This window comes from Papaver somniferum, chromosome 5 (assembly GCF_003573695.1).
Source record: "Papaver somniferum cultivar HN1 chromosome 5, ASM357369v1, whole genome shotgun sequence".
NCBI lineage: Eukaryota > Viridiplantae > Streptophyta > Magnoliopsida > Ranunculales > Papaveraceae > Papaver > Papaver somniferum.
In genome coordinates, this window is record NC_039362.1 from 126247102 (window position 1) to 126269669 (window position 22568).

Genomic DNA, 22568 nt, shown 5'->3' on the forward strand with positions numbered 1-22568 from the left:
CAAGCTAAACAAACAATTCACATTTAATTTAATTTACATCTTTTAATATGATCGGGCAAATGTAAAAACATGATGGTACTTCATGGAATCATGGCGATGTTTCATCGACTCGTGAACGAGACATGCAAATTATAGGTTGTTTTCTTCTCCTTCACACAACAAAAGGTGATCGTGATTTGCTGTCCGTTGACAGCTTCATTTGTAAGATTACAACACAGCTTTTAAAGAACATTTGATTAGTCAATTAGTCAGTAGCTAGTGAACCAGCAGAATGCTGTTCAACAATTAAAACCAAACCTAAAAAGAGAAGCCTTTCTGAGGAACGTTAAGCTGCGTACGAAAACGATGTCAACCTGAATGTCACGTATCCGACTGGAGTCCTGGAGTGGACTACAAATTACTTCTGTTAATATTTGATACTAAGGAACAGTAAAAAAAGTAAACTTCTCAAAAACAGCCTAAAATCCTCAACACATAAGTAGGACCCCATAATTTCCAAGAAAAGAGTTTACCGTTTCTACTTCAACAGTTTTGGAGGTATATTTTTCTTAACAGTTTGTATGGAACTACTCTTTTCCCATGTGTGTGCAGATGTACTTAGCTCTACTTCTTACATGCATTTCTTCCTTTTTTTTTTTTTTTTCCACACCTCTAGCCACCAACTTCTTCTTTTAGAAATCTTGCTTTCACATGTGGATTGCTAGATATTATTGCACCATAATTACTAAAACATTATTATGACATATTTTTCATTGCGTGAAAGAAAGAAGAAGAGGGGTTATCTAATAGACATTACTGGATAGCTTAGTACAACATACACTATTTTGGTGAAAACTATATAAGAAGAGGTTCAGGAAAAAAAAGTGAAGAAGAAGAAGAAGCAGGAAGGAAGAAGGAATTAGCAACAAAGAGAGTCATTATGATAATAAGTAGTTGAAAAAAGACTCAAAATCTTCATTTCTTTCTTTCTCTTCTTTGTTCCAATCTTTCTTAATCAGTTAGTTGTTTGTAAACTCTTTAGTGGAAGTAGTTTATAGATCTTTTTCAAGCTTCTCATTTATGAATTGAGCACTAATGCATACAAAAAGAGAATAACAACTAGAGAATTAGGATTTGGAGAGGTAATATTTCAATTATTATAAAGATTATTGGGAGTGTCAACATTGTTGGTCTCAAAAAGAAGAACACCAAGAAGATTTGATGTTATTTTTGATTCCTTAATAATCAAATATATATATATATATATATATAAAATGGTTGCTCCTTTGTCAACTTGGCCATGGGAATACCTAGGAAGTCTCAAGGTATGTTCTATATTATACTTTCCTTAAATTTTGATTCATTTTTTGAATTTAACGTTTTGATTTTCTTGTTTTGAAAGCAGTATTTGATATATGGACCTCTACTTGCAAAGCTCTACTACTCAAGGAATTTTGAAATGGATGATAATTCGTCATCAACATGGTGTCTTCATTTACTCATTCTGTGTTCTCTTAGACCAGTTGTGTATCAATTCTGGTTCACTTTCTCATATATGTTATTCTTTACTCGTACACGCCTCATCGATCACCGTGGCGTCGACTTCAAACAAATCGACCGTGAATGGAACTGGTATTTACATTCTTTTTTCTCGTCCGGTTCTTGCAAATGAAATGATATGCAGTAACTAAATATATATTTTCTTAATGAAACAGGGATAATTTCATAATCCTTCAAGGAATAATGGCTGCAATTGGCGGATACAAATTTTTTGATGAATATAGTAGCCTTCCGACATGGAATTCAACTGGATTTTTTATTACAATATTACTTCATATAGGAATATTAGAACCATTATATTATTTTCTTCACAGATATGTTTTCCACAATGATTATTTCTTTTCTAAATATCATTCATTTCACCATAAGTCTTCAGTGACACAGTCTTTTACAGGTAAGAATGCGGTTTTTGTTTTTGAAATTCTCACCTATTTAATTTCCTTTTGCCCTTCTTTATTTATTACTTACAACAATATCATCATATCAGTACAGAAAATCTTAATTTCTTGGTGTCTTGTTTGTCGCAGCTGGCTCTGGTACATTTTTGGAACATATCATATTGAGTATGATAATTGTAATCCCTGTTATAGGACCACTTGCGTCCGGATTCGGATCGAAAAGTATGATATTCGGGTACATTTTAATGTTCGATTTCGTGAGAGGTTTCGGTCATTGCAACGTAGAAATCGTTCCGGGATGGATTTTCCGGTTATTCCCATTCTTACGATACATTTTGTACACTCCCACGTAAGTTTTTCTGTCAGAAGATTGAAAATTCCATCGATCTTGCTAGAAATGGATAGCTATAAATTTATTAGGACTGCGTATTCATGTGTTTATGGCTGAAAATATTGGTAAGCGTTGCTGTTCATAATCTGTTTTATTGATATTAGTATAAAAACAGTACGGTTAACTCATACTATTTCCATGTTCCTCTCCTCAGATGCAATGAATGGCATAGAAAACGACCTCTATCAGATTCAGATTCAACTATACATCTCTCTCCTAAAATCAACAAAAACCAGATTTTAGTTAACAATCTAATCATTTATAATATTCGCTTCAGGGGCAAAGCCAACTCTGAGCAGAAATCCTTGTCATATATATACTCTAGAAATCCACTTGTGCATGTGTAGGAAGATTGGACACTTCTCTTATTTTCAATCCTGACTAGGCAGAATCGACTGTTTTATTAATTACTGTTTTTTTTTTGGCAAAAATAAAACATGTTCATTTTGATTCTCTCTCGTCACGCAACTTCACATGTTATCCATCTAAAATTCAAACAAGCTCATTATGCATGTTTTTGAACTAATTAATTATATATACTTTTGTTAAGACATTTAACTGATCTAACTCCCTTATGTTTTGGTGATTGGGATAATACCAGATACCACAGCCTGCACCACAAGGAAAAAGATACCAATTTCTGTCTATTCATGCCACTATTTGATGCACTGGGAAATACAGTAAATAGCAAGTCCTGGGAGTTGCACAGACACACAAGTTCAGGGTTGAATGGGACGAAAGTGCCGGACTTTGTATTTTTAGCTCATGTGGTGGACGTGAGTGCTGCAATGCACGTACCGTTTTCATTTCGGTCAGTCAACTCCGTGCCGTACAGGTTCAGGTTGGTTCTCTTGCCAATCTGGCCGGTAGCCTTCACGATGATGCTTGTCATGTGGGGTTTTTCGAAGACATTCTTTGTATCTTTCTACAACCTGAGAGGGAAATTCCACCAAACATGGACCGTTCCTAGATTTGGTTTTCAGGTATTTTTCAAAATTTGCAATGCATAAACGGAAATCCACATTTGATTTTTAACCATTGGAGTAGCATCGTAATTCATTTTGTTATGCATTTTGCTTGTCCCTTGCAGTATTTCATACCATCCGCAAAAGATGGGATTAACAACCTAATAGAAGAATCAATCCTTAGAGCTGATAAGTTGGGAGTCAAGGTCATCAGTCTTGCCGCATTGAATAAGGTCGGTTTTTTTTTTTTTTGTTAATTGAATTGTGCTTCTCTAACTCAATATCACTGTGTGGGGAAATAATTTGAAAGAAAAAAAAACAGTGGGGAAGTTGTTTTTGTGGAATCGTGCATAAATAGTCATTGGGAGCGTCAAACCGCCCCAGCCATACCTGACTTAGCCCTACTAGTCGATGTCTATTTTTTCCACAAATGCTCCTATGACTTTACTTTTAAAATTGACTTCTTCTTGAGGAAGAACAAGACATGAAATTGCATATTTATTGTTTTATTAAAGGTAGAAGGGTACTGCAAAGTTGAGTGAGGGTTGAGAAGACTCAGATTCAAATTATGACAAAAACCATAAAGAGGATGAAACTTTGAATAACCAGCTTAGACACTGATTTTTGGTGTTTTTAATCACTCTCGAAGGTTCTTTAGATATATTAACTTTTTTCTTCATTTTTTAAAAAGTGACCTATTTTAGATCCGTTCAGTGTAAAAAAATTATCTTTATCAGATGCAGCTTCACTAGGAAAATAAGGTTTTATCTATTTTCCATCCCCATTTTTCCTAAATTCCATCCAAACTATATACATTAATTTTTGTTTAACTCTTTTTAGGTTGGGTAATCAAAACTCACTCTATCTATGGATAACCATCATCTCCGTCAATTACTATCTTCTTTCTTCTTCTCTTTCGAATCTGATTCAAAGTCGTCCATCAGAAGAAAGAAAAAAGATGAAAATCTAATCATAAATCTAGTAGTCTACCACTGCTCTCTCTATATATTACCATCACAGTAGCGACATGTATTGTTAATTAACGTGACCTAATGGAGGTTTTGCACCCAAAATTAGAACAACCAGAATTATAGTTAATGGCAAAACAACTAATCAATTTTACTTTTTATTAAACATTCAAGTTTTGCTTTGAATGTATCAAGTGATGTATCAAGTTTTGCACCCAAATATCATCAAGGAAACATAAAAATTTTACTATTTCGAGTTTAGTGTTCACTTTCAGTTGTTCTCAAATTGAACAATTTTATACGAACAGATTGAAGTAAAAGTAAGTTTAGCTATTCGATCTTCATTACGATGATTTGGGAATTTAGGAAATTAATTTACAGACCTAATCAATTTGGTTGTGGATTACCCAATCTTAATAGGTTTTATAATATTTTATAATATTTAATATGGGAGTTTGGGATTGGATTTAGGAAAAGTAGGGATGGGATATAAGTAAAACCGAAAATAAAATGGTTGAAAATATGTTACAATCCAGCCCCAACAAACAAACTCGCATAATATCTAGTTACCTAGATATTAGGGCAACCGTGCTAGTGTCACCAACATTGTACGGATTAAGAAATTAACATCGATTAAATCGCCTTTGGGCTCTTTATGATATTCGTGGTCTTGTAAGTAAAGTGTGCAGCCTCAAAGTCAAGGATGCACAAGAGCCACGTATTATCTCCATGATATTTATGTTGAAAGAACATACTAGATGACACACTTGGTCCAGCTAGTGGCATCAAATACGTAACTGAGCCTTCATAACTGCCTCTGGCTGGTCTAGTGTACAGTATTTACGCATGTGAATCTCACCTGTCTTTTCCCACTAGCTTTGACAATTCCCTCTTGGTAGTTCTTACGGTCTTATCATCAAGGGCAATGAACAGTGAACAGTTTTGCTAACAGTGTTGTCAATTTGACAATGACAATGTAGAATGAAGCTCTTAATGGTGGAGGTACGTTGTTCGTGAAGAAGCATCCGGATCTAAAAGTACGAGTCGTTCATGGGAACACATTAACAGCGGCTGTAATACTTAACGAGATCAAGAGTGATGTGAAGGAGGTTTTTCTTACTGGAGCCACATCCAAGCTAGGAAGGGCCATTGCTCTTTACCTTTGTCGAAAAAGAATTCGTGTCTTGGTAAGCCCAATGTTATCTCATAGTAGTGTTTTGGTAGTTCTGACACAACTTTCCATTGCTGCCTTTGTATTCTGATGGCACGCATTCACTCCAGTTATAAGAAGGTCCGCCAAAGTGCATTACTAAGTAGCCTTTGCCAGTCACTTGATGCATTACTAAAGTCTCCCTATTCTCATGAGCTTCTTACAAATTTTTCTTTTTTTTTTGTTGTGATGTATATGATTTCAGATGTTAACTCTGTCTAAAGAAAGATTTGAAAGCATTCAAAGAGAAGCAGACAAGGAATTGCAGGGTTATTTGGTACAAGTCACCAAGTATCAAGCAGCCCAAAATTGTAAGGTATGGTAAAATTCGTTTAGCATTTTATCCAAATAGTGAAATTTGAGTAGCAAAGAAATTAAGATTTAGGTTAAATGTTTTATGGGTTCATAAAAAGTTGAGTGAAATTGGCATGGGCAGACATGGATAGTTGGTAAATGGATTACCCCGAGAGAACAAAGATGGGCACCACCTGGAACTCATTTCCATCAATTTGTTGTGCCACCAATCTTTGCCGTACGGAGAAACTGTACCTACAGTGCTTTAGCAGCTATGAAACTACCAGAGGATGTGGAGGGTTTAGGAACATGCGAGGTACGTTTCGCACGGATTTTTTTTTTCTTTAAAACTATGTCAAAATACACATCAAGACATTTTGTTAACAATCTGAATATATCATATGAGGTTGCAGTACACAATGAGGAGAGGAATCGTACATGCATGTCATGCAGGTGGAGTGGTTCATAGTCTAGAAGGATGGACGCATCACGAAGTTGGAGCTATTGATGTTGATAGAATTGATTTGGTTTGGGAGGCTGCCATGAAACATGGTTTAAAGCCTGTTTAGTCGTTCTCTGTATTGTTTCACTCATATTTACGTTCTTTTGGATCAAATTCTTGTTTATAAGTACCATGTATAATTTTCATCATGACCAATATGAAAAAGATGAAATGTCCCATTTGTTTTAGCAATTTAGTGATAATGATATATGTACGCTAAAAATCAATCAATAAAAAGAAGAGATCGCAAATAAAAGTTTCTTTTATAATCATTTTCATACAAGCTCTTCATAGTTATCTTGGTTAAATTTATTCCAACAAAAATGAAAGAACTTCACTGAAGGCACAAGCAAGCAAAGTAAGAACCATCATCTTCAATATAAAGCATTTGTTTTGTTAATCTTTTAATTTTGTTAGGACTAGCATTCCACCAAATATGTTCCAATGCTCCCCGAAAAACACAACCACACGGAGAATCGACTCCATTGAGCATTGTATTCATGCAGTGGTAACCAAACCTAATGTATCTCAAAGTAAATTTATAAGAACGCGCAATTGGGGATGTCAAAACTAATTGGGGATAGAGAAAAAAAGACAAAAAATGGATCCAAATATCAAATCAGGGTCACTCCTTATCTAAGTATTTTTTAAATCCTAATCTACCCCTCACTAATCAGGTTTAGTGGTTAATAATAATTAGTAAAAGGTTTAAGTATTTGTTAAATGATTAGTATGTACTTGTATTTGGGTGAGTGAGATGAGAGTAGAAAGATGGAAAAAAAAATTGAGAGGGAATTTTTTTTGGTGAAAGTGGAGGATGATTGTGAAGAGAGAATTGTTGCTAAGAGGTTGAAAATTTGATATTTTTTCTTTGAATCCACCATTGTTGCAGCTGAAATAGCTCGGTGCCGGCATTGTATTCAACCGAAAAAACCATGTCGGTATTTGTTAGAAATTTTTATAAATGTTTGTCACTATCTGGGGGTCTCGTAACAAAATTTTCTGGTTTTGATCTTCAAAACCTATTTTTTTTTATTTTAATCAGTCCACTGCCGGCACAGTCAGTTAATTCTCGAACATGCCGGTACCTATGCCGGCATAGTATGTTGCTTAAATTTCTATGTTGGCACATGATGAAAAGTATCCAGAAAATTGATTTTTTTTTTCACTTGACTACCGGCATTGATAGATTTATATCGAGCATGTCGGCATCAAGTTACGGCATTGAATTCATAAATTCCGGCATGGTCTTCATCACTTCCGGTGATGTAAAAAAATAATATTTACGGCATTGAATTCATAAATTCCGGCATGGTCTTCATCACTTCTGGCATAGTCTTCATTACTTCCGGCATGGTCTTCATCACTTCCGGCATGGTCTTCATCATTTCCGACATGTTCTTCATCACTTCTGGCATAGTCTTCATTACTTCCGGCATGGTCTTCATCATTTCCGACATGGTCTTCATCACTTCCGGCATGGCCTTCATCAGTGCCGGCATGGTCTTCATCACTTCCGAATGTGAAAAAAAAAAAATCGTGTTCAAAGTGAGGAGCCGGCAGAGAAGGAGAAGAGAATTTGAAAGGGAGTGGGGAAAATTTAGAATTTGAAAGGGAATGGGAACATTTGGGTTTCCAAGCTTTAACCCTGAAAGAGATTAATAAAAAGTGGAGATGGAAATGGGGATATGTTTTTGTGTTTTGATTTTAAGTTTTTTTATTTTTATTTTGAGGGAAGGGTGTTTTAGTATTTTCATCCCAAAAAACACCCCTTAGCAGACACCTTTGGTTGGGAGAAGTAACTCATATCCCCCAATTAGTTTTCATATCCCGATTGGGGGTTCATTTATAAGCACCCATTTTCATAAATAGTCCTTAAGAAATTATATGGTAAGAAAGACTTTTAGCAGCTAAAACAACTAGATGTCTCGATGAAAATATTTGTACATCGCACATGCTTACCCAATAGACCGCCTGCAACTCCTCTAGCTGCTCTGTGCCTCTTCCTTGTCCCTTCATACTTTGAGGCACTCGCCAGATGTGGAATGCGAATTCCGGAGCTTGACCTCCTTCTCCATCACTCTGTAGACTGATCAGAACCTGCAATTGCAAACACATTCAAATGAGCAATCACTAATGACTACAACATACATACATAACAGCCCTACTGGCTACTCTCAATTATGAGCTTCTCAACGCCACGCTCCTTAATAGGTCATACGGGTGGAAGTTCACATCTTTAGAGCAGGACAAGAATAAGGGCACAAGTTGGAAGGCCTTTTTATAAAACAAAAAAATTGTGTTCACCCCGTGCAAGTTCAGTGCAACCGACATATGCCTTCCCATCCTTCAAATCAGTACCTTGGCCGGAAGCCACACCGCCCCAAGCCTTCCTTGCAGGAAAGAACCAAAAAGTTTCAAATGGCATTAGCAATCGTACAACTTGACGAACATTGGGCCTTTATCAAGTGATCACGATCACAATCTATGAGTCTGTATAACTTCAGAAAAGGGAACTATGAAAGTAAGTATGCAATCCTATTGAGGGGTGTGGCATAAATGCACAACCCCCAAGATATGGCATCACTCCTGTATATGACAGCTTTACAAACTATAGATGTAAAATCATCATTAGGGCACAAACTTCTACATCGGAACTTTCCTCACTCTGGGCATTTTGCAAAGCACAAAGGGATCCAATCTGAGATTCAGGAGCAGATCCAATGGTGACTCAAAATTTGCCTCGCAGCCAAAATATTGGTCACTGTGACCTAAAAACTCTGCAATAACCCAAAATCAACTGTGTGGTGCCAAACTTGCCTTATTACTCAAAACTGCTTAGGAAACCATAAAGTGGACAGATGAACTAAATATGTTTGCCCCATGATCTAAAATCTGTTTACTGATTTAAATTGTTCTTCTCGACCAAAATCAACCTCGTGGTCCAAAATTTGTCTTGTGGCTCAAATCTAACTGATGTTGCAAAATTTACATTGTGACCAAAGCCATGTTACCCAAAGGTCCCAAACCTTGTGAGATGAGTTAAGTTTTGCTTAGTGACTCAAGATACACCTAGTGAACTGAAATTTCCCCAAAAGGCCAATATGCAATACTTTACCCAGGACCCAAACTCTGTCCCACGGCCAAATATTTGCCAGTGAAAGTTTATGACCTAATATTTAAGATCACAAATTTGAAATTTAAAATATGCAACGGAACAAGACATCCACCTAGTAATCAAGATTTGCCACTGTAACTCATAACGTGATCCAAAATGAATTTGATGATCTAAAGTACGTTGCAAGGTCCAAAATCCACTGCGTGATCAACCCCATGGTCACTAAAAATGTCCTCATGATCCCAAATGTACACCATGTTATCCAAAATGTGTCCTAGGGCTTAGTATCCACTTAACCATTATCTACTACGCAAATTTGACACAAAATCTGATGCATTCTTACAAGTAATGAGTCTTAATGAAACAACTGTAGTTCTTGTGTCTATAATGCCGCATAAAGTCGTGATATTTCTTTCGAGTTTTCGGTTTACTGACCAGTAACAGTTGGTACTGACTAGATTCGTTTACAAAAACAGATACAGGGTCATGCCTCTACTACACTCCCACTATGGTTGCAAATCAAGATGCAAACTAGGTTAATCCTTTTCAACAATTCATGAATTGAATGAAACAACACACCCATTTCTCAACTTTGCCAATATTGCATTGAACACAACATATGAAGAAAATATTGCATAGAACGCGACATATGAGGAAAATCAGACTAACCTCATGATCATACGCATCTCCACTCCAAGAACATTAGCTCAAACACCATCCCAAGCTTAACCTTCACTGATTTTACTCAAGGATTTTGTGAGAAGAAAGAAGATACCGAAGTCCAACTAACACATACCCAGATTTCTCGTCAAGGACGATGAAAAAAATAAATTCAGTAAAAAAAATAAAGACGTAGAATAAGACTCAGGTTTTATAAATAGCAAATAGATCATACTATGAAAGTGATTATAAATCTGTCTCTTGTTAAAGTATTAGAGCTTCTCTTAACAGACAACAAAATAAAAAAATTTACTATAATGAGAAAATAAAATCCACCCTCTTCCAACTCCGGTGTGATTTTGGGATTCAAAAACGAAGCAAAGGCTCCTTTAATTCTAATTGGCCCTAGGAGTCGCCCATTCGACTCTGAGGATGAGATTGTCATAACCGTACCCATTGAGCTTGTTGATTGCCCTCTCGGCATCTTCCTTGTTCACAAAGTTCACAAAACCAAATCCTCGGCTCATGCCAGTCTTCTGATCTACAGCCACATAAACACGACTGACAGCACCGAAAGTGCGGAAGAGCTCAAGCAAGTCAGGCTCACGAGTATCTTCTGAGAGGTTGGTGACACGAACAGAGTTTTCTTCGTTCCTCCGTGATCTCATCTCTGATCCGAGTTGTTTAGCCCCATCTCTCTGGCCAGGATGAATATAGGTTCCTGACTTGGAAGTGCCAGCTGTGGCAGTATCTGCTGTAGGAGGCTTATCACTGAAACTCTCAGGTGGGGCGGCAAGATCCTTGTAAGGACACTTGGATGTCCAATGATCACCCTTCTTACCACAGGTCCTGCACACCATAAGCACAGCATTTGGTGTTCCCAAGGGATCTCCTGGAATCTTGGTGTCTTCTTTGCTACCTGCGGTTAGTCTCATATTAGTAACTACGGTTTTGTTAAAATGATAAGACACTATATTTTGTGTAATTAGACATAAAGATACTGATACACAATAGAGGAAATATAAAATAAAATAACGTCAGAAGACTGAAAAACAATTTAAACTCATCAACTATGAAAAGTTTACAAATAAGTCTAACCTATCAAGATTTTAAACTCATTCCTTTAAAACTAGTCATACCATTAGCAGGGTTTACAAAGATTAAAACCAACAAGGCCATAAAGCAACGAAAGGAACTCAATTTGATGATAAACAAAAGGTGTCTTAGGCTGTTACATCCCTGGAAACACGTTCAGTAAGACAACAGCCTCGTAAATCAGAAGTCTTCTGAACTGTAGACATAACGCTGAGATTTTTTTCCTATTTTGCCTTGCACATATAATACTACATATGCAATTTAAAGTCTGGTAGAGACAAAAACTTTTATATCAAACAAGATCATAACAAAGATTGAACAAAAGAAATATTCCTAGGTTAGAATGTGCTTTCTCTGGATAAATACAACAGGTTTCAGACACAATCTAATAAGAATGCTTAGGTGCTCGGCAACCAACCATATGTTCTGTTCAGATATGTGCTTGTTATTAACTTCAAAACATTTACTATCTTAACCTGGTTAAACAAGCTGATTGATAGGATACACAAATCCAATTTCTGAGTGTCCTGATTCCATAAACAAAGCACCGGCAAAATCCACCTTAATAAATTTCTTACTAGGAATTTAAACTAATAGGAAAAATCCACCAAAATAAATTTCCTAGATTAACAAATGATGTGTTTTAGGTAATTATAAAAAAAAACAAAAACATGATGATGATAGAAGAGGAAAACGAACCAGGAGGTCTAGGCCTTTCAAGACGTATCTCTTCAGTAGAAACCATAGTAAGTCTAGCACCAACATCTTCATGAACAGCATCACCAAACTTAGGCCAAGAACGACGTTCAATAGCAGCTTTAGTTAATCTGGCTTTAGCAAGTTTACGGACCCGAATTGTTGTTGTAATCTTAACCTTATTACCATCATCATTAAACTTAAATTCAGTAATTTTCTTAATACCATTTTCATCTGGTCCTGTTACTACTGGTGGTGGTAAAAGAAAATCAAGATCTTCACCATCATCTTCTTCTAATTCACCCCAACGAACCTTGTTTGCTGGTTTCTGTGTTGCTGAACCTGATCTTTGCATAGTATCCATCCCCATGGCGTCGGATAATCAATCAAAAAGAGATACACGGAAATGGAATTAGGGTTTCGGAGATATCGGTCGTTTTGGGATTTCTGTAGAGTTGCAAAGGGACACAATAACAATGAATACAGAATACCAAACTTCGTCTAAAACTAGGGCTGCACATACTCCGGTACGGACCGGTTCTCTTATGGAACCGGTGTCTGTACTTGGTGTTGGTCGGTACCTTATTTTGAGGACTGGTACCTGTACTTGTACCTGGTGTTGTACCTGTACTTCCGGTACCGGTCCGATACAAGACCGGTAACGGTTTTTTTACTCGGAAAATGTTACAAATTAATACTAAGTTATACAACATTTTCATATGATCAATGTATCCATAATAAATTCAGGTTGCATACATACTTAAGTTCAACATTTCCATAACTTCAAAACAACAATCCAAAATAAGTTCAATTTGCTAAAAAGTAAAAAACAACATTTCCACAACCATAAGTCTGTCTACGGCAAGTCGACAAGAAATGAAATGCGATCATTGCAAGCGAAAATGGATGGCTACAAAGTCTGCACTTGCAATTTGCAATCCTAGCCTGCATTCATTTCCATACATTACATAGTAGCAATGAGAATTTGATATAAAAATCAATCTAAATTATGTTTCAACAAGGACAGCAAGATAAAGAAAGTTACCAACCTTCCATTTCTTAGCAAGGAGCCAAGGAGCCAATAATATGCATGGAGATCATGTTTCTAGCCTTTTAGCCAATAATTATGTTTCAGTGAGGGACAATAATATGCATGGAGATCATGTTTCTATCCTTTTAGCCGGTTATCACTATGCACCCTCACCAAAACTCGATTCAGTCTCCTATTCCAACAACAGAATGACAGAAATACATCTAGCAGATCTCAATTTCAAGCATGCATTCATCAATTTCCACACCGGATTAATGAATTGGTAAATAAAATCATAAATTCATAAAACTCGACAATACCAACATTCATTATAGAGTATTAGAAGCAAATAATAATCAACCAATGGTATTATATATATGGTCATCTAGCAATGCAGTTAATGATATGTTAGCATTAATTGACTGAGGCCTTGAGATTGCAACAATTGGAACCCATTTGCCCCACACTTCATGGGTCTCTCTACTCAGTACGGTACTAGTCTGATTGGAGTACTAAGTAACACTGATCACACCTCTAAAAACTCTCATTTACTCTGCAACTAGGACTCGAAAAGGGGTTTGTTAATGTTACATTGTTGTTTACAGATTTGAATTTTTCCTTTCCACTTCTTATTTTAAGGTTCAAGTAATCTATCAATCAGATTTAGGAGCCCTATATCTTGTTAGCTGAGCACTATGATTAATTATTAAGCTAATCACATGCTGGCTGGGTGATTAATTTCCAGTGACAAAGAGAGAGAAGTAACTGCATTTTTAAGAAAGGGAGCTAAGAAAGAGAAAAAATAAATTCAAGAAAGATGCAGAACGTATGAGACTTGTTCTCGAAGAACTCATCATTTCCCCACTCATATCCCTGACTACAACGAAGATGACTGAAAGAGTAAAATTAATGAAATACAAGCTAGTTTACATACTCTGAAGTACTTTAAGTCTTTAATGGGTATTTTGTAACACCTGCTGCCCTGAAACACATCACGATCCTTAAGCGTTCAGCGGTTCAGCCTGAAATTCATTTATAGTTAAAGAGGAAATTAACAAGTAAGTAAATTTGCACAAGAAACAGTAGTCAGTAAAGAGTGTAAGCTAATAAATGGAAATCGGTGACATTTAAAAGTTGGAAAAAGCTAGCATTTCCACAAAACTGCAGAAATTGTTAAGCCCAAACTGATCATGCTCTTTAAAGCTTAAGCATCTACCTCACCATAAAAACTGCAGAAATTTGTTATTGTAAGTATGTTTCAAGAAGAAGAGAAACTTAGTGTGTCCCTTGTAGAAACCCATCATATATGTACTTTCAAATTACATCAAATTGCAGAAATTGCTGATCCTTCATTTATGAGAGTAAAATGAAATCCTATTGTAAAGCCAAGGAATAGCTAAACTGCATCGTGATCCATATCAATATGCACTGAACTCTTATTGCTTGTTTCTTTATATAAGAGTTGGGTAAAAATTGAGCTTACCACAAGCCATTGTGCAGTACTTGAGAACCCCAAAAATCTAATTCTTCCTTCTTCTCTGCTTTGGCCTTTGGACTAATCTTCTCAATATCTGAAGAAAAAAAATACAAACGAACTTAGAACATAAAACTGAAATTAGAAAAGGAATTCTACTGAGAGACAATCAGACAAACCAAAACAAAATAAAAGGAAAAAATAAACCCTAAAAAAATCAATACAACCAGATGTACAGTAACCCTAAAAAAATCAATACAATCAAAACTCGGATCATAAAACTGAAATTAGAACCATACCCATGATTTGAACTTCATAAAATCAAAAAGTTTGCTAGAGATTATGTCAAAAAAATCAATATTCTAGGGTTCAATACGAAATCAATGTACAATCAAACGATTCAAAGTTTCAAAGCCTAAGGAGAAGAATACTGACCTGAATCCTAATAGAGATGGTGATCCACTGATATTCAATCTCGATTCAAACCCTAAGAGAATCGAGAAAATGATGATGCCGCTGAGTGAGAAGAAGAAACGAAGAAGAACTGAAGAATGCTTCTTCATTTTTTTTTCTTCTCGACATCCTATCTAGATCTCAACGGCTAGGATTAAAAACCTAGAAAGATCTCAACGGCTAATAATAACCGGTACAGATGGTCCGGTTCAAGTACGGTTCTCCCCAAGAACCGGTGTCTGTACAGGTCTAGTCCGGTTCTCAAATTTCAGAACCGGTGTCTGTACCGGTCAAGCCGGTTCCGGTGTCTGTACCGGTCAAGCCGGTTCCGGTTCGGTACCGGTCCGGTTTTTCCGGTTCTACTCCGGTTCAGGTCGTGTAGACCGGTTCTTGTGCAGCCCTATCTAAAACCTTAAATTTGGATGTACTGGCCTAAATTGGGTTCTTGTCTTGCTCAGGCTTTAGTCCAAACCCGTTTATTAAATGGGGAAATTTTTACGGCCCATTGTAGAGTCAATGGATTCGGTGCGGGAAAGATTACGTGGAGGGAATCAGAATCTTAAGTAGGAATTACTGGCTAGTCCAGTTCTAGAAGGCCCAGTTAATGGCTAGTCCACCCGTGGAAAAGATTTACTCTCTAATCCAAAAACATGTTTTTGGACTAAATTATTTACTCTCTAGTCCAAAAACTTCGTGGAGACTATAAAGTGTATTTTATAAATTTCAAAAACACCCTTCCATGTCTAATTAGTATCAACACATGTAAATGTTACTAGTAGTATGTTACTACATACTAGAGTATCAATACGGTGATACTACATATTAATATGTACTGTACTAGTAGTAACAAAAATATCTTATTGTTACTAGTAAATTATGTAACTACTTTACTATACTAAACTAGTAGTAACTAGTACTAGTAATAAAATATGTAGTATCAATACATAACAATTCATTTTGATATGTAGTATCAATGTATAACATACTACATATCAATATGTGGTATCAATATATAACATACTACATATCAAACATACTACATACTACATATCAAATATTGGCCTAAATTGGGTTCTTGTCTTGCTCAGGCTTTAGTCCAAACCCGTTTATTAAATGGGGAAATTTTTACGGCCCATTGTAGAGTCAATGGATTCGGTGCGGGAAAGATTACGTGGAGGGAATTATAATCTTAAGTAGGAATTACTGGCTAGTCCAGTTCTAGAAGGCCCAGTTAATGGCTAGTCCACCCGTGGAAAAGATTTACTCTCTAATCCAAAAACATGTTTTTGGACTAAATTATTTACTCTCTAGTCCAAAAACTTCGTGGAGACTATAAAGTGTATTTTATAAATTTCAAAAACACCCTTCCATGTCTAATTAGTATCAACACATGTAAATGTTACTAGTAGTATGTTACTACATACTAGAGTATCAATACGGTGATACTACATATTAATATGTACTGTACTAGTAGTAACAAAAATATCTTATTGTTACTAGTAAATTATGTAACTACTTTACTATACTAAACTAGTAGTAACTAGTACTAGTAATAAAATATGTAGTATCAATACATAACAATTCATTTTGATATGTAGTATCAATATATAACATACTACATATCAATATGTGGTATCAATATATAACATACTACATATCAAACATACTACATACTACATATCAAATATTGGCCTAAATTGGGTTCTTGTCTTGCTCAGGCTTTAGTCCAAACCCGTTTATTAAATGGGGAAATTTTTACGGCCCATTGTAGAGTCAATGGATTTGGTGAGGGAAAGCTTACGTGGAGGGAATTAAAATCTTATGTAGTATCAATACATAACATACTACATATAAATATGTAGTATCAATACATAACATATTACTACTAGTATACTACATAGTACATATGTTATTACTACATACTACATACTAGTTATTACTAGTATATTACATACTACATATGTTATTACTACATACTAGTTACTACTAGTATATACTAGTATACTAGCAGTAACTAGTATACTACATATGTTATATGTAGTAACATATGTATTCTTATACGTAATGTTATATACTAGGGTTAGTAGAGTAATTTTACTCTTTTCAAAAAAAAATTGGACTAGGGAATAAATATTTTTTGGCGCTGGACTAGCCAGTAACCCGGGTCGGGTTTTCTGGACTAAACAGTAAATCCCTCAAATCTTAAGGGAGGGATTGATTTCCTATAAGAGAAATGTCCAACATATCCTTGACATCAAAATAATTACATTTATGGACCACGAAATACAAAAGGACAAAATCAAAATCGTCTTCTTTCGTACAATTTTAAAATTATACGGTGATAACGGAGGTCGAAAGAATAGTCATAGAAATGGAGGTCCAAAGAATAGTCATACAATTCTAAAAGAGAAATTTCCAACATATCATTGATAGTGCACGGTGATAATGGAGGTCCAAAGAATAGTCATAGAAATGGACGTAACAAATGGTGATTTGAAACCGACGGATCCTCATCAATAAGCCTGCACGGCGTCATCATCATTATAAAAGCCGTTCAATATATCATTATTTCATCATCTTCTTCTTCAACCTATCTAATTAATCCCCTTGATGGGAATGAATATCTAACTTTGATAATATAAAAATTGCTAGCCTTTATCTCCACTACAATGTTCTTCACAGGGCCTTATAAGTTTTGGCGTTTTTATAAGATTAATGGCATATTGATTGATTGATGATCATTCTTAGGGTTTTCAATTTGAATCTAAAAAGCTTCAGTGGGTACTGGTGATACCCATTTAACTGTTATGAAATTATATTACGCAAATGATTTTAATGACCGAATCGAATATGTGAGTTATTGTATAATATTGTTGTGTCGATTCTTCATATGAAGTCTATGGAGGAAAACGGCAGAATTAGGTTATTTCATGAAAGTGTAGTTAAGTTATTGAGGGTAAGTTTGGAATTCATAAAATAGTTCTTTTTTATTATGTGGTTCGGCTTTGACCGAACATTGACCACAGTTTAGCTAGTTTTTTTCCCTCCTCGAATCCATTGTTTCCCTCCTATTAACATGACTTGATTTGTATATGATTTCTCAAGAAAACACCTGCTGACTTACATCAAATTTTATTTTTTCTTAATCTGACTCGTCTAGATCCGTCTAGATCCGACTGAAATCACCTGACTCATTTGGATTTGTTTCGATATGTTCGTTTTTCGATTCATATTCAGGTCATGTGACTCAATAATATGCGAGTCAGTGGCTTGGCCCCATGAGCCAAGACATTTTATTTCTTGACTCAAACGGGTCTGAGTCGGAGATTAGATCTGAGTCAGATCGCGAGTCAGAACTGACTCCAACTAAAAAACAAATGGTCTAACATCTGACCCGTATTGGGTATTAAGCCAAGTCAAATCTAGACACAGAGTCAGCAAAATATAAACATGTTATAGTTCGATTGGTTAAAGACTAGTAGATCTTTTGGGGAGTTATGAACGAAGAACCATACTAATGCTTCCAATTATTGTTTAATGGACATCCACAAGCTAAGATGTAAGTTATGCTCTTAAAACTTTCTTTAATCACACATTTGAAATTTATACTTAAATATTGGCATTAATTGATGCCATATTCATATACATTTGGGACATATGTTTTACCTCAATCAACATCTTCATTATTATACAAATTCAAGTAATAATGTTGAAAAGAATTCTTATAAAAAACTTGAAGAAAGACTATTATCGGTATCTCATCTTTCATGTTTGAATTCTAATTCGTGAACGGAATATTTGGTTTCCAAGAATACTAGACGTTCCGAAACTCCTCATGGATTGTCATTTTCTCTTTGTTTCTCACTTTATTTTGGGAATTCTTCAAAAGACTTGCTTTTGGATTGTTATATATATATATATATATGTTGTTCATGAGAATCTAAAATCACATCCATTGAGAAATCATTATGGAGCCTCCAAGCACACTCTTTTTTAGTGAGACTTGTATTCCTATGGTTATTGATAACTTAACAACTACAAGGCAATATAAAAAATCATACCACAAGGAGAAATATTAATTAAAAGGAAGAAGAAGAATATGAAGCAGCCGAGACTATATCTTGCAAGTTTGGATATCCCAATCTTGTTTTGAATGTTAGTTGTACAAAATTTTATCTTGATTCCTAGTCTACTAAGAGCATCTCCAACAGTAGGTCAAAAAAATTCTACGTGGATGTCATTGTTAGACCCCCATTTATTTAGATTTTATCCCTGGATCTAAATAAGACCCCTAATACTAAAACTCATCCTCAGTAGTTAAGGTTATACAATGTATTTTAGATTTAGATAAACATTACAAAATGTATATTTAGTTTGATTCCATATTAAAAATTATTTTTTTAAAATAAAATTGATGACATGGAATTAGTTAAGGGTCATCCTGAAGGTGTAGTTAAGACTTTCTTTAACACCTTCGTATTTAGTATTTGATCCCTCATAGTTTGTAGGATCTAACCATTGGAGATGGTTTTATACTAAATGGGGGTCTAAAATCCTATGTGTCATTCATAAAAAATATTTAAACTCTCTGTTGGAGATGCTCTAAAGTCAAGTCTCGGACTAAGATTAATATATGATAGTTGAGTATCATACATCACTGAATAACCCTCGAAAATTGAAAACTGAAGATCAAACAAATACATTTGAAGAACTTCATCGACAAAGAGGTATATGAGACTGAACCATCATATTTACTCACGACATTTACAATTTTATCTTATGCGACTATGTCCTATGGTTTTAGTAGATTTAGTATTGCAAAGATGAAATTTCAAATCAAGCTTGTTTTGATAAATCTCTCGAAATATGATTCAAGCAATGGATGTCCATAGATCCTTAACAATCTTGGTTAAGAACAGTTTATTGTTTATGAAATATCTTTGTTTCAAGTTGATCATTTGGAAATTGCGCAAACAATTATATTTATTATCTATGGCGATTGGAATTATTTAAAGATAGTTTTTAGAACTTACTAAACTTATGGACACATGGAAGGTATGCATACCAAGTACGCTTACCCTAGTGATATGCATTCTAAAATATGTTAGGTACGCATATCCAGTACGCGTACCCTAAGATTATGAGATCGTGAATGTAGGTGGGGGTGTATGGAGGGGAGGTACACATACCCAGTTATTGGTGGTGGATTTTTGAAAAGGGACAAAATTGTAAAGTCATAGTTTTGTATATCTCTGACCCGACTTCAGACGTGTATATATATATATATATATGAAATTCATATTTTATAACTTTGACATACAATTTCTGGTTATGATGATCACTGATTGATCATGTAACCTATCCATAGCATAAATATGCAATCACAATATTAGAGTCTCTTTGATGAATTCTCAATATTCTGAATATTTGATCATTTATATTGTACAATTCAGTATTCACTATTGTATAGAATTGAGAATGATTGGACAGCTCCTAGATGGATTTAACACTAGTATAGAGCAATAATATCTTCAGGATATCGTTACTTTTGGTAGCATTTTCCTCCTCCATGTGTTCCCTGACTATACAAATATCCAGAACGAGCACGATACTTCTACCGTCTCATACCTCGATTCTCGAATCAATTTGATGCTCCTAGACAGATTGCCTGCTAGTATAGAGTAACCAATATGTTAATTCTAGTGTTATATTCACCTATTGAATTTCCTAGAAAATATTTTATTTTCACCATAATATATTATTTACTTCAATTAATAGATTTTCTCAACTATACTATATACATTAGTAATGATTATTCGCTTTTTGGGCATATGGGCCACCACCGAGTAAGCCCCAAGAAAATTGTGCAGGAGTATTTAGGAATACTGCTCGAATGAGCACTCAAAAACATGGAAGAACGAGGATATGAAAGACTCATGGAATAGAGGAAAGAGAAAACAAAATAATAATAATAATAATAATAATAATAAAGGGACACGTAGGGCCGGACCCACCGGCCGGCAATGCCGACAGTGTCGTGGCCGATCCACTTTTTTTTTTTTATTATTATTATTTCTTTCATCAAAGACTTCCTCATTGGATCAACTTGCTTAATTCTCCATATCCTGTCAAATATTGCCCAATAGACCATACGGTTGGAAAAGCAAGTGGTCCGGCAACTATCAGGTCTTTACACCATATAATATACTTAAATATTAATATTTTAATACTTTTAAGTATTAGTCTTTGGAGCAACATTCTACTTCCTCATCATACGAAAATCAAGAGTTTCAATCAAGATCAAACTCTTCTGAAAATGCAAAAATAATGCTCGAAGGACCATCAAAAATACTGAAATTCTTAAGACTGGTCGACAGTCGACATGGTGGCTCGTGCACCACCATAGCGGGTCCTGGTCAGTCCACTTTGCCACCATGGACGTCCTACTCCACTCATTAATTAATCTTCCATTTGGTTCGTCTTCTTTACACCAATTGGAAAATTGGTCAGTTTTCCACCAAATTAGTCCTTATATCATTACTTGCCAAATTAGGGTTTCATTTTTGTGCTCTACAAAGCATAATTCTAATAGGTCTAAACATCAATAATTTTCATATTGATCCATTTGCAAATATTTTAATTAAATATCTAATGTTCGATCTTGCTAACAACATTTTTATTACTCGACGAAACAATATTTTATTGATTCAATTATCATTTCCTAGTTGCTATGGGAAGCAATATTTCATTGGTCGATCAACCAATAACTCATTGGTTTGTCTACCAATATTTTAATATTACAATCCTTGTTATGTCATTCAGACTACTCATGACATGATGGATCGAGGATGAATATTTTATAGTTACTCAATATCTATTCATCTTCATATGACTCCCTGTTAAATGCTTGACACATCAAAATACATATTGGTCCATGATCGATCCAGCAATCTCATCATACCTATGTTCATCAATCTAAGTTATGTGAATATCATTTTTGCCTCAGCTGACACAATGATATGTCAAAAACATCAATAATCCATCAGACTGATCAACGTCTATGTTCTACATAGCATCATTGTTGATTCAGCAGAAACCTAATGTTTTATCAATTATAATGAGTCACATAGCATGTCACTCATCATTGAGAATTATGCTCGACTCATCAAGTTAATACCCCGCGGTCTAGCTAAGTCAACGATCGACCAAATACATGTTCGTATGCAAAGTAGACTTCATACGAGACATCAATCATGTCAAATAGGGGGATATTCACTTGGTTTTGGTCTGGAAGCTTATAACATGTGAGATGTACCAATGCATCCACGATGAGAAAGTGAGTAAGTCATGCTGGCACTTGAATGAGTAAACAAATTAGTGTTTCAAAAATCAACCAAGTCTCCCTCGTAATACGAAAATGATTCAACCACGATTTACCACCATCCTACTCTTCTACTCCTATTCAACCATCATCACTGGAGATTAATGTGTTAACTACCTCTGTTACAAATAGGTCATCGACCTATGATATGAACAGAACTTAACGTAATTTAACTTACAATAATTTATCATTATCACACACAGAATCTTTATCTCGGTTTAACACAAAGAAGTTCAACACATCATCCACAATCCTTCAATCATCATTTATATCACGCACTTCTCAGCTTCCCTCCTTTACATCGACCCTCATCCCTCTTTGTGACCGAATTGATTCTGGAAAGGCCATTGTCTTGGTTTAGGCCAGATTCTTATAGATTGATCTCTTGAAATCA

General features: G+C 35.2%; 2 protein-coding genes across 2 annotated transcripts; one reads left to right on the forward strand and one right to left on the reverse strand.

Annotated features, from left to right (window-relative positions):
• The first annotated feature begins 761 nt into the window (after window positions 1-761).
• LOC113282629 (protein ECERIFERUM 3-like) lies at window positions 762-6541 on the forward strand. The gene is made up of 10 exons (XM_026531671.1): window positions 762-1304; window positions 1385-1611; window positions 1695-1933; window positions 2067-2286; window positions 2930-3311; window positions 3419-3526; window positions 5242-5448; window positions 5677-5787; window positions 5908-6081; window positions 6179-6541. Exons 1-10 carry the CDS (start codon window positions 1254-1256, stop codon window positions 6332-6334), a joined length of 1875 nt encoding a protein of 624 aa, XP_026387456.1. The 5' UTR covers window positions 762-1253; the 3' UTR covers window positions 6335-6541.
• Window positions 6542-10238: 3697 nt separating this feature from the next.
• On the reverse strand, window positions 10239-12320 carry LOC113282630 (eukaryotic translation initiation factor 3 subunit G-like). Its single transcript, XM_026531672.1, has 2 exons — window positions 11840-12320; window positions 10239-10964 (listed from the first exon to the last, which is right to left on the reverse strand). The coding sequence occupies exons 1-2, from the start codon at window positions 12204-12206 to the stop codon at window positions 10441-10443; spliced, it is 891 nt and encodes a 296-aa protein (XP_026387457.1). The 5' UTR covers window positions 12207-12320; the 3' UTR covers window positions 10239-10440.
• Window positions 12321-22568: the final 10248 nt, after the last annotated feature.